This window comes from Phaethon lepturus, unplaced genomic scaffold, assembly GCF_000687285.1.
Source record: "Phaethon lepturus isolate BGI_N335 unplaced genomic scaffold, ASM68728v1 scaffold5519, whole genome shotgun sequence".
In the NCBI taxonomy this organism is placed as follows: Eukaryota; Metazoa; Chordata; class Aves; order Phaethontiformes; family Phaethontidae; genus Phaethon; species Phaethon lepturus.
The window spans coordinates 7,596-19,448 of NW_010565399.1; the positions used below are offsets into that span (position 1 = coordinate 7,596).

At 39.3% G+C, this 11,853-nt stretch overlaps 1 protein-coding gene across 2 annotated transcripts in view; it reads left to right on the forward strand.

Moving 5' to 3' along the window:
* The first annotated feature begins 3,481 nt into the window (after nt 1–3,481).
* Nucleotides 3,482–11,853, forward strand: part of TSPAN14 (tetraspanin 14) — a 22,466-nt gene continuing 14,094 nt past the window's right edge. Inside the window, exon 1 of one of the 2 annotated variants that reach the window (XM_010295163.1) lies at nt 3,482–3,580. In XM_010295163.1, the coding sequence (XP_010293465.1) occupies nt 3,500–3,580 (81 nt within the window). In that variant the 5' untranslated portion in view covers nt 3,482–3,499. The remainder of the gene's footprint in view (nt 3,581–11,853) is intronic. The other variant, XM_010295164.1, reaches the window with a different exon arrangement.

Here is an 11,853-nt window from a genome sequence, read left to right on the forward strand (position 1 = left end):
TTCCGATTCTCTCCCCCGTCCCACCGTGGGGGAGTGAGCGAGCGGCTGTGTGGTGCTTAGTTGCTGGCTGGGGCTAAACCACGACAGTCCTTAACAAAAAGTAAGACTTCAAACTATGTTTGTATTTCAGGTCCTGAAATGGTATGCTTGCCTTTCTGCCTCAGAGTATATTTTAAGCCTCTTTGTCTAGTAGAACCCCATTTTGATGGAATTTATGCTAACTAAATGTGTCCTGCTGCCTCCTTTGGTAGTGGTAGCAGCAGCAAAAGCAATGTTTCTTATTAGTAGTATGTGTATTTTACAGTTGCTGCTCCTGTCTCTTGCCAGGATTCTGATTTTCACAGGGAGGGAAGCAGAACAGTGATGTGTGTGTGTGCATGCAGCATGCCTGCATCTGGAGAATGCTCGCCCTGGCAGCCAGTGTGTTGCTGTAATACAGGCTTACAATGATGCAAATGGAGTCTTGGACTCTGCTCAGATTAGTGGGGTTCTGCTGTGGTCTCCAAGTGCCTCCTCTTTTCCCTCTCATCCCCAGACCCATCAGACTTACTGACTTGAACAAGTGTATGACTATTGATTGTTGAAATATAAATTGCTATTTGGACCTAGAGACTGAAATGGAGAAGTTGGGAAAGCCAAGTGTTTGTTCCTTCTCTTGTATTCTCTCAGCTGCAGGTTTAGAAAAGCATGTCAGGAGAGCGTTTTTTAAACAAGTATTCTTCACTATGTCTTATAATAGTAAGATTTCTAAATGTTTTCTGTGAAGCTGGATGGGTTGAAAAGGTCAGTAGCTAATGCAGAACCAGGGCACAAGGAGACAAAATTGTCTAAATCTTAGGAATGTACATTGCAAAACTCAGCTTATATATGACTGGGTCACATCTAGGAAAGTCCTTTCTAGTCACTGCCTGTACTGCCGTAAAGTACAATATTCTAACAAATGTTAAGTGTTTTTTGCTATAAATGAACTGTAAGCATTAGAAACTAGTTATAAGGTAAGACTTTGGAAGGCAAAAAAACCTTGTTTTTGGTCTTTGTTTAAAACTGTATGGAAAATGGGATCTGAACTGTAGAAATATCAAGCTCTGGTATTAATGGTGAATGTTCACACTCTCTAGCCTGACAAATTTTGCAGATATTGTTTCTGTAAGAATGCAAAATATATCCTTAGTCATTCTCCACGCTGCCATTTCTCTGAAACCAACCAAGTAGTTCATTCTATGTGTTCAGTGACTTTACTGAGGCTATTGAGGAAAAATGAGTTTTAGTTCTGACTCAACTCAGTTTTACTCCATCTTGTGTGGAATTTTTACTCCATCTCATGGAATTGGGAGAATTAATTCCTCCTTCTAATGATTTTTCTGTTGCTACTGTGTCTGTCCAGATGCACTAATATAGAGTTGCCTGTGGGTAATATATCGTAAGCAAGCTGCATAGGTAGCATATGTGTGAAGGCTACTTAGGTGATGTCTGGTTTACTAAATACAAATTAGTCTACTTCATGTCAAGTGGATCAGTATGACTTGAATACTACCTACTGACTTTCAGTAGGATCTGAAAATTGCTTTTATGCACATGCAGACCATCTTAGCTTGAAAAAAGAAGAAATTATTCTCTGTCTACAAGTCTTGCAATCTTACTTTGGTATGCCAAGTCACATGATTTTCCAGTTGTTTTTTCCATAACTACTTAAAGCTATGGAGTATTCTTCCAAAATGTACCCTCATTAAATTTTCTACATGGTCTCTGCATTTCTGAAACCTATTTTCTTTTGGTTGGGCAGCAAAGAAACTTCCTGGCTGGGTTTTAAGAGGGATGGGAGATGTGTCTGGACTAAGGAGGGAGTCTCAATCTGCTTCCAGATGGATGCCAAGCCTGGCATGGGGAGACCTTTAGAAGGAAAAGCAAAGTCTGTTTGGGATCTCTGTCCATAGTCTCTTGGGCTGGAGATGTCTATCGTGTGTCCTTGATGTGTGTGTGGTTTTAATCATAGAATAGTTTATATTGGGAGAGACCTTTAAAGGTCACCTAGTCCACCCCCCTCCCAATGAGCAGGGACAACTTCAACTAGACTAGGTTGCTCAGAGCCCTGTGCAACCTGACCTTGAATGTTTCCAGGCATGTTTTAGCCTCAGGGGAAAAAAGTTTAAGGCAAGGCTTGAAATCTGTGTTGAGATTTAAAAAAATAAGCTCCTCCAATAAGACACCAATAGTAGTACTCCATAATTGTCCTGGAAAATAATCGGTATTTCACTTAAAAGCTAAAGCAAGCTGTTTATTGTATTGAATGGGAGTCTCAAAGCTGACACGTATTTGGTTCTGTTCCTTCTTTTAGTAGGATTGGTTTTTATACTCAGGTGCAGATTGCCTTCAGAAAAAAAGTTTCCCTTCTCATAGCTGTGGATGTGGTGGACAGAACAGAGCACGCTGTTCCGTGTGCTTGGTTACAGACTTTGCTGGGTAGGGTTGTTTTTTGCATGCTATCTATGAATATCCAGGTCAGTGTAGTTCTTGAGGTCTTTTTCTTAGTTATGAAGCGTTTGAAAATTCTCTATGCTTGCTTCCATGTTGCAACCCCTTCCCTGACATCTTATTAGAGGAAAACATTTACCTCAAGCGGGTGGCGGGTTGAAATACGGCACTGCTGCTTGTCTGCCATAGGCAACACTTGTGTGGTCAGTTCTGTGGAATGTGAGGGCTGTGAGTGCTTTGTCTTCCCTGCTCCAGCTCTTGATTTAACAGCTTGTCCTCTGTTGGTTTTCTCCCTATGCATGGCACTTCTGCAGAGGTGGTTTAGTTATGATACTCTGAAAAGCTGTAATTCTCTGAAATATTTGAGCAACAGTTGCAGTTGGACCTTATCTCTAGTGTATGTAAGGAAGCAAAAAAAAAACAAACTCTGCAGAGATCAGCTGTTTAATGGTGGGTCTTTTCTTGAGAGTAAAACCTCTTATGGGGTACGGATTTGGTAAAGAAACATTAAAGTATGGAAAAGACAGAGTACAACTGCCTATTGTATTTAGCAATCTATAGACACTGAGGTTTTTCAGGTAACTAGCGTCTTGTTAGCTGGGTTGTTGGATGTGTAATCCACAGGGTATGTTTTTAGACTTTTGCATAAATCCAAGGAGCTGTCTGTGTAAGTAAAATGGTTTTGAAGGAGTAAGAAAGCGGATTAATGTCAACTTGCTGATGCAGATCTTCCTTGCCTAACTGTATAGCTAGTTTCCTTTTTGGGTGTCCCTCCTTGTTACCACATAAGTGTGCTTAAAGAAGATAAGATTATTAAGCAACAAATACTAAGAGGAGTATAGGGTCAGCAGAATTTTCAGAGCTGACTTGGAACATACCTCTGAATGGCATATGGTACAGGTTACTATAGTCCCTTTCTCAACAGAGCAAAAGAGATCTGTGAGAAAAAAATCTTTTATTCTTAAAATCTTTCACTGCCTAATTCTTCTTATCGTTTCTTTTCTGTGCAGAAGCTGTGCTATAGAAGATGCACTATTACCGATATTCTAATGTAGAAGTCAGCTGTTGGTACAAATACCTTCTCTTCAGCTACAACATTGTCTTCTGGGTAAGTACAAAACATAGAGACTGAAATAGTTTATGCATACCTCGGTTAATAATTAATGCCTTTCATATTTCTCCAAGAGAATAGGCTGAAATATTTACCTGAAAGCAAGAAGCTGATGTATGGTATGTCCCAGGTGTTTTGGAATTGAAGAAACCTATCCCATGTGAGAAAGTAATTTTACTTAAATTACTGAAAATTATACAGGTGATTCCTCACAATCTATTGCTTCCTTGCCCCTTCCTCCTTTCTTACCTTCTGAGTGAAGATAAGAGTGAAGCAGATAAACTGGTTTTCTTGGGTTTTTAATGGAGAAAGGAAATATCTGCTTAAAGGCTTTGTCAACAGAAAATACTATAGCGTCTACTCTTGCTGACAAGGCCTCTGTCTTTTGAATGATGATGGAGGCCATTAAATGCTGGTTGTTTGGACAAAGTTTAAAGCTACCTTACTTAAGTGATATGTTAAGTTGCTTCTCTGTTCAGAGAAGTCTATTCTAGTATCACCTTTTAGATCATCTTTGATCTCTTTGTTGGGGTGGTGTAGCTATAAATACACTATGCAGAATAGAAGAACTGTTCCAGAGATGTCAACAGCTGGCGTTGCAACATAGTCAAGATCTTAAATGTCATGCTCTGTGGGCAGCAAAATTGTTTGATATGGTCTTGAAATACTTAGCTAAGGACTAGCCTGCCTAAAATGTTCATTTAGAATTGTGAATGTGAAAAGGGTGCAAAAATAGGTGTGTGGTTTTAAATGTGTATGATGATCACTGAAGCACCGAACTACCTTGGAAAAGAAGGCAAGTCAAAGGTTAGTGCGTAGTGTTGCATTAGAAATAGTTAACATGTCTGAGGGGGACATGAAGGTAAGGATGCAGTTCAGATAAATTTGATAATTCTTTTCAGAACTTGCAGGTCAAATATTAGGAGTTTGCACATGAAGTCATGGAAAGGCATGGGTAGTCATGGAGAAGTGCAAGTACAGTGACTTGCCTGGTGCTGGCAGCTTGGATTAATGTTTTGATTAAGAGTTGAAATATTTCTTAGTATGGATAGCCGCTTCTAAAGATGTTTAGATATTTTTCAAAGCTAAAGTATCAGATAGTAAGAATGAAAGTATGGTAAGCTGTTGAAGTGACTTTTTTATGAGTAAAAATTGATTCTCCTGATCCTGGCTTGTCTGAGATCAGTAGACGTGCTAGAGGAGCTGATATTAATTCTATTTGTTTACTGTGATTCCTTAAACCATGTCAACTTTTTAATACCTAAAATTTAAGATATGCATAATTATTACCCTGATATGTATTTAACTTCAGTAAAAAAAGGTTTTAGTGTCTGAACATAAATTGCAGGCTGCAGAATCTTGTTCATACTTGTCAATAATGACTTGGTATTTTGCTTGATTAACCCACATAAACTTCTGGAAAACTAGGTTGGTGTTTCTGGACATTTTGGCTACTTTGGCAGTATTTAAGGTAGAAAATAAGCTTTTTATTTTAAGCTGCACATCTGATGGACAAAGCTATGAATTAATTTAGAATCACAAGGAAGTCTGGGTTTGATGGAACTTCTGGAGGTCATCTGGCTCAATTTTCTGTGGAAAGCAAGACGTGTAGGGTAGGAAATCACTGCTCAAGGAGAAGAACTGGGAATCTTGTGAGCTTCTTCCTCATCAATTTTCTGCTGTGTTTAGCCTACTAAAAATGTTACAAGGCCAGGTAATACTGAGACTGCAATGTCTGGCTATGGCTGAAAAAAACAGAATTTTTTGCTACTGTCACCACCTCTTGTTTATTAGTGCAATGTTTTAACGTAATACTGTAGCATTAAGCCACAGGGGAGTTTATCTTTGTGTGGACTACAGGACAGAAAAGATGTGTGTGGCTTGTGTAGAATCTTCTTCCTGGTAAGGGTTAATTGGCCACAATATTGCCATAGTACAAATGTTCTTTAGTGATAATTTTTTTTTTTTCCTCTTAGCAATTGAGGATTTCCATCATGGCCCTGTGTGTCAAAAAGTATGTGATCAAAGGCCACCAGCTCTGTAATTATTCTTCTTCTATATAGTACGACTCCCATGAACCTGTAGTGGAGTGTGGTGCAATGAGAAGTAGTATTTGTCAGGCCATTCTGGTTTTCAGAGAAATCGCTCTGTGAGTGGATGCTCTTCAGCAGATAGTATGGGGACATGTGAGAAATGGACAGGCTCTTGTTCATGAATATATTAGGATTGTTCTAGATCGCTTTCTTTCTAGTGAGTGTCTCATGAAGTGGGGTCTATTGCTGTTTTTGATGGGTAAACAACCCTTGAAAAACTGAAATTGTCTTTACTGGGAAAACTGGAAAGAATTTGCCTCTGCCTTTTCACAGGAATTTTATCTCTTTATTTTTTTTATTGCCTGCAGAGTCATTACATTTCATTTATTTCAGATTTATTTTTTTACTGTATTCTTTTGGAATTAATGATGAAGATCGAAGGATTTTTTTATTTTCATAGTCATTTTTAAAGAAGAGATGCAGAAAAATTGAGGAGAACTTGAAATACAGCTTGTGTGTTTCAGCTGATCTGTTGGCTGGAGGAATTAGTGTTCTGAACAGGTACTAGTAGTCTTGGTAGCTTGCTCAATGAAGGGTCTGAGGCTTCTGCTGTGAAGTTACTATCAGGCTTACCTAGTAAATTATGTGTAACTACAGCTCTTTTGGTAAGAGTTCGGCACCTTTAGTTGTAGAACAAAGTATGTAAATGTTGTGCGGGAGGGTAGACGCTCCTATAGGCGATGCATGAATCATCTAGCTGACAGTGATTCAGGAGCCTATGACATCCGGCTGGCTGGGATGACTAGTCTAACAATCTCTTTAATTGGACAAATCCATTGTGTGTAGAAAAAAGTAAATTTTCTACGTGCCTTAAAAGAACTGAAGGACTACAAAATCAGAAGGGAGATGTAACCATGACTCAAAAAACAACATTTAAGGAGGGAATGTTAGTCTTGATTCACTTTTCTTGGCTTGCAGGACAGGTGCTTATAGGAGCTTGTTTTGTGAGTGTGTGTGTGCGCCAGCGAGGGTGCCCACTATATAATGAGTATGAGTGATGGTATTTAGATAGGTGGGCAGACAGCCTTTTGCCCATTTAAGCTTTTACTGGAGGTATTATTGTAGCTCACCTGTGACTCAACTCATGACACAGTTTATTCACAAGCAGGTAATTTGCATGTAAATAGTGAACTGCATCTGTTCTTCTGTCTCACTTACTAAAAATGCATGTTGACTTCCCTGTTGTAGCTTTAAAGACTAATATCACCAACTGTATAAACATAAGTTAAAGGATATGGTGACTTAGTGAGTAGTTTACAGAGTATTTAAACTTCTTAGTGGGTGTATTCTTCGGTTTGTGTCATGTTTCAAATACAGTTTGCATAGATTGGGAACAAAATATTGCACTCAAAGAAGACAAGTATGACTATGTTAATAATGGCAAGCACACAGTTTAATCAGCCTTTAGAAATCTGTAAATCTTCATTCTTTGGAAGTTTTTTTCAGGTGGGCAACTTCGTGATAGAAGGTTCGGTTCTGCTGGCTTTGAGTTAGTTGTGTACGACTGGCTTGCAAAATCACTTCTCTGTTCCTTGTGCTTGGCTTTGCCTTGTGAGAAAGGGAATGGAGGTCATAAGGATGCTCTGTCTTCCTAGGCATGATTTTAATGTGGGATTACTTTATTTTCATCTTGCTTTTTAAGCATGCTAATAAGATAACAAGTGTAACTTGAGAAGTTTTAATGAGTAGTGATGAGGCAGTATTGCAACCATTAAGATAGCCCTGTAGGGAGTGCTCAGAAGTTTAAGTGGAATTACACTATTACAGCAAGGCTGGACCTCCTTTTGTGTTTTAAAGTGATTTTTTTTTTTTTTTTTTACCAAATAGCATCATTTGTCATAACGAAATTAAACGACTGTGGTAATACAAGGTGAAGAGCATTGTTCTGGCACTTTCTGTTCTGAGTCATTGAGTCCTTCTGTGAAAGCCCCACTGGAGGGAGGAGGCAGAGGGTGGAGAACTAAGCCCGGAGAGGGTGCAGGAGTGCCGCACTGCTCTGTGCCCTCCAGCCTGCCCTTGGGAAGGCCCAGGGAATAAAAGGAGGTGCCTCAATCACCTGTCTCTGTTGCTGTCGTCTTTGTCTCCAGTTGAAGGATTTTTTTGGTAATCCAAGAATTGCATCTCAGCCAGGACATGGCTATTTCAGTGAAGTGAAAGACTGCATGTGTGTTCTGTCAAAGCCTTTTACGTTGCATATGAGCTTATGGTCTCTCAGATGAATTGAGAGCAGAGGGTAAAATAGCTTTTAGCTGCTGTCATCTTGATTTATCTTCTAATGCTCTGTAGCTTTGTGTGTGGCTCTTAAAGTTTTGTGGAGAAAAAATAGAACCCTTCAGTCATGCTATAGGAGATGTGGCACTTTTGCCCAGAACATGATGGTAAAGAGCAAAAATTCTCTTAAGCTCTGAAAAAGAATTCTGAGCTTATTTTTGAAAAGTAAGAGAAGATCGAGGCTAGCATAAGATTTTCTTGGCTTTTGCAGTGTGTGGTGTTTTTTCAGGAACATCTGAAAGAGGAAGGCTGTGCCAGGAAGAGGAAAGAATCTACCACCAGGTGGTTTCCTGAGCCTGAGAAGAAAAGTCTGGGAAAAGACAAGGGTAGGAAGGAAGGGCTGTAGGCTGCTGATTGCTCCAGGTGGAGCTGCAATGTAAAGTAGGATTGTCCGGGGGGGTGGAAAAAGTCTTCTCTAAGGGTAACGTTTTGGGCTTACAAAAACTGAGCTTAATAGGAATGCATTCCCTGTATTGAGGCAGGCTGACACAAAATCAGTTCATTTGTGTGCAGGGGTGGTTTTGCAAGAATTATGTTTAGCTGCAGTTTAGACTGGAGAAACGAATTAGGCCTGTTTTCTCAGTTAGGGTGATTGCAATAGCATAGTCATAGGAGTTCAAAGTGTGGTTGGGAACGGATAATGCTTAAGCTAAGTGGTGTTGTGCATGGTGTCTGTGAGTTGGTGTCAGTATTGTACGTCTCCTGAGCAGAGCTTACAGCTTGATGTGATATGTTAATAATGTGGATTTTTCAGTTCTAAAGCAGGAAATGACTGAATGCTGTTACTAGTCTTAGTTTCCTGTTCAAAGGGGTACAGTTGAACTGCTTTGTGTATGTTTCCATCTAACCTTTCATGCAGTATATGGCTTAAATGGCTCCACGGTGTAGAAGTGAGTTGGGTAGTCCAGTTCTTGCTTGCACATAATCCAGATTCTGGTGAAAGGAGAATTTCAGAATGTGTCTCTCTAAATAGCTGGCTTGCTCACTGTCACCCTGGGAACGCTTTTGGTTAGCATTGCTACTTCTCAGCTGCCTGTTCTCACATTCATGTAGCCAGTTAGTTTAGTGAGCTGATGAAGGTTAAAACTTACTTAAATTCAGGCTGGATCAGTTCCCTGGTCTGTCTCACAGCAGTCACTTGAATGCCTCTGTGTAAGAGGGGTAAAGATAGGGTATTTTCCTGGTGCTAATTCTCTGTAGAACTCTGTATTGGGGATGCTCAATCATGCTAACTTCTGAGGTGGTTTTACCACCATGGTGTGTTTTACACTAGTTTTCAGTGAGATACTTCAAAGTATCTTGCATGTGGTATTTAAAGCAAAGAAATCTCATTTGGTTAAATAACTACCACTTTGCTTCCTTGCAAATTGGTTGTCTTGGTAATTGCGCCTGTAAATGTAGTGGCTGATGGCTTTGTTTCTTCTGTGAGTACATCATACTTCACTGTTTTGCTAAAGAAGCCTAATGTCTGTGGTTTGACTGTTTCTAGTGAGAATTATGAATCAGTCTTAGCTAAATTAAGTTTTAGATTTATCCATGTTGATTCTATGAGACTAAGTTTATTTTTCTGCTGATAAAATCAGTTTTAACTGTAGATAGTTTGCATAGGTGCTTATGGAAAAAACTGCAAAAATAGTGTAGTTTTGTGAAACTGAACACTGTATAAAAACATGAGAGCAATGCTTGTGTTCGGAGGTGAGAATGAAGCGTGCTAGTGAAAAATCTACTTAATCAAGAATCCATTATGGTTTAATTAAGATGATAATGATAATGAAAGGCAGCCAGTCTGAAGGAGAGGTGCTATTTCTATATTCAGTTGCACAGTATTAGTGTTATGCTAACATATATAAACAATAGTTTGTATACAGTGTGGAAGATGTGTGTTTTCCCAATTCTTTTTTTCCTCATTTCTTTAGAAAAAGTTCCCAAAGATTCAGCTATGTCAGTTTACCTGATTACTGCAAATTATACCAGCTTTTTGCCTGTCTCCCAGCACTGCTGGAGCATTTAGAGTGAGAAAGGGTGAAGGATGTATCAATTGCATGCACTGTATAATGTAATGACATACAAGTTTGAGTATTGAGGTTTTTTCTATTTTGCTTCTTTTCCTGAAAATCACTGGGTTAAGATTTAAGGGTAACCTGAGTCAATATTCTGTTTTATAGCCTTGTGGTTTTCTAATAGTATTTTTGAAGTTGTGCTTTGATCCAAATAATCAGTTTTAAATGTGCTTAACTTATTCAGAGTCTGAGATAAATTGTCATTGTGCTGTTGCTTAAGCATCAACTGGAAGTTTACCTTATTTGGTACTACTTTGCCCAGTTGTAACTCTTTCCATGTATTTGTGGATCTGGCTTGTTGATCTGTGTGCTTAAGCCTTAAAATATGGGATATAATACCTCATGCCTAGACAGAGGTGTCTAACATAATTTGAGTAATTTTTACGGAATGACATGAATGACACTTGCAGCCCTTTTTAGCTTTCCTTTTCCCCACTCTCTCCAGCAGAGTAAACACAGAACAACTTCATTTGCCATGAGTGTAGTTTCAGGTCAGCAGGCAGTGAACCCAGTAGTACTTCAAATCTACACATATATTTTCTTGTGACTGTAAAAGGGTCCCATTTTTGCTTCTTGCCTGAGCTGTGGGGAGTTGCCTGTAATCTCCATTTAATTCATGGGAGGTGGTTCTTTCCTGTAGGAAATGCAGCCCCTTTCAAGGTATTTTTTTCAGGTATTGGTGTCAATATGTATAAGGCGGCTTGGAGCGGGGAGCAGCCTCAGTCCTTTATGTAGAGTTATAGAATCATTTAGGTTGGAAAAGACCTTTTAAGATTGAGTCCAACTATAAACCTATCACTGCCAAGTCCACCACTAAACCATATCCCTAAGCACCACATCTACATGTCTTTTAAATACCTCTAGGGATGGTGACTCAACCACTTCCCTGAGCAGTGTGTTCTGACGCTTGACAACCCTTTTAGCGAAGAAATTTTTCCTAACATGCAGTCTAAACCTCCCCTGGTACAACTTGAGGCTGTTTACTTTTGTCCTATCACTTCTTATTTGGGAAAAGAGACCGGCACCCATCTTGCTACATCCTCCTTTTGGATAGTTGTAGAGAGTGATATGGTCTCCCCTGAGCCTTCTTTTCTCCAGGCCAAGCAACCCCAGTTCCCTCAGTCGCTCCTCATAAGGCTTGGGCTCCTAGACCCTTCAGGAGCTTCATTGCCCTTCTTTGGACACGCTCCAGCACCTCAGTGTCTTTTAAGGTTACATGGACATAGCAGGGTAGAATGCCATTTTTCATAGTGAGGGGGAGCTGCCCTCAGTTTGCAAAGAGGTCATTTTAGTTTGATTATTGAAATTGGATATTAAAGACAAGCTGCCTGAGAATGGTGAAAGGGAATGAAAGACTAGAACAAGGATCTGTTGCTTCATTTGAATGAATACAATTCAGAAATGTTTATTATACAAACACATGAATTGGTGTAGGCTTTGTATGTTGTCAGTTGGATTTGCTTCTTATTGCGAGTAAGTGGATGGACCATTACTTCAGCTTAATTCAAAAGGGCTTAAACAAGGTAAGGACTCAGAAGACAAACCGTATCTAATTCGAGAAGAGGCGAATACAATGAGCTTGACACTGAAGTTATAAAGTCAAGCATGGCTACTGTCTGGGGGTGGTGCTGTAAAATGACTAATTTAGGGAATAACCTCAAAATGCATTAAATATTCTGAAATCTTCATTAATGTGCAGGCAAAAGGTTTAGAGCAAGTCATTGGGACAAGGATAACTCCCACACTTCTGTGTGGAATTGTTAATTTAGTACTGTGTACTTCTTGAGTAATGATGAATAATCAAATCGAAATACTTTTTAAAAGTAGTTTATAAAATGCAGGAATG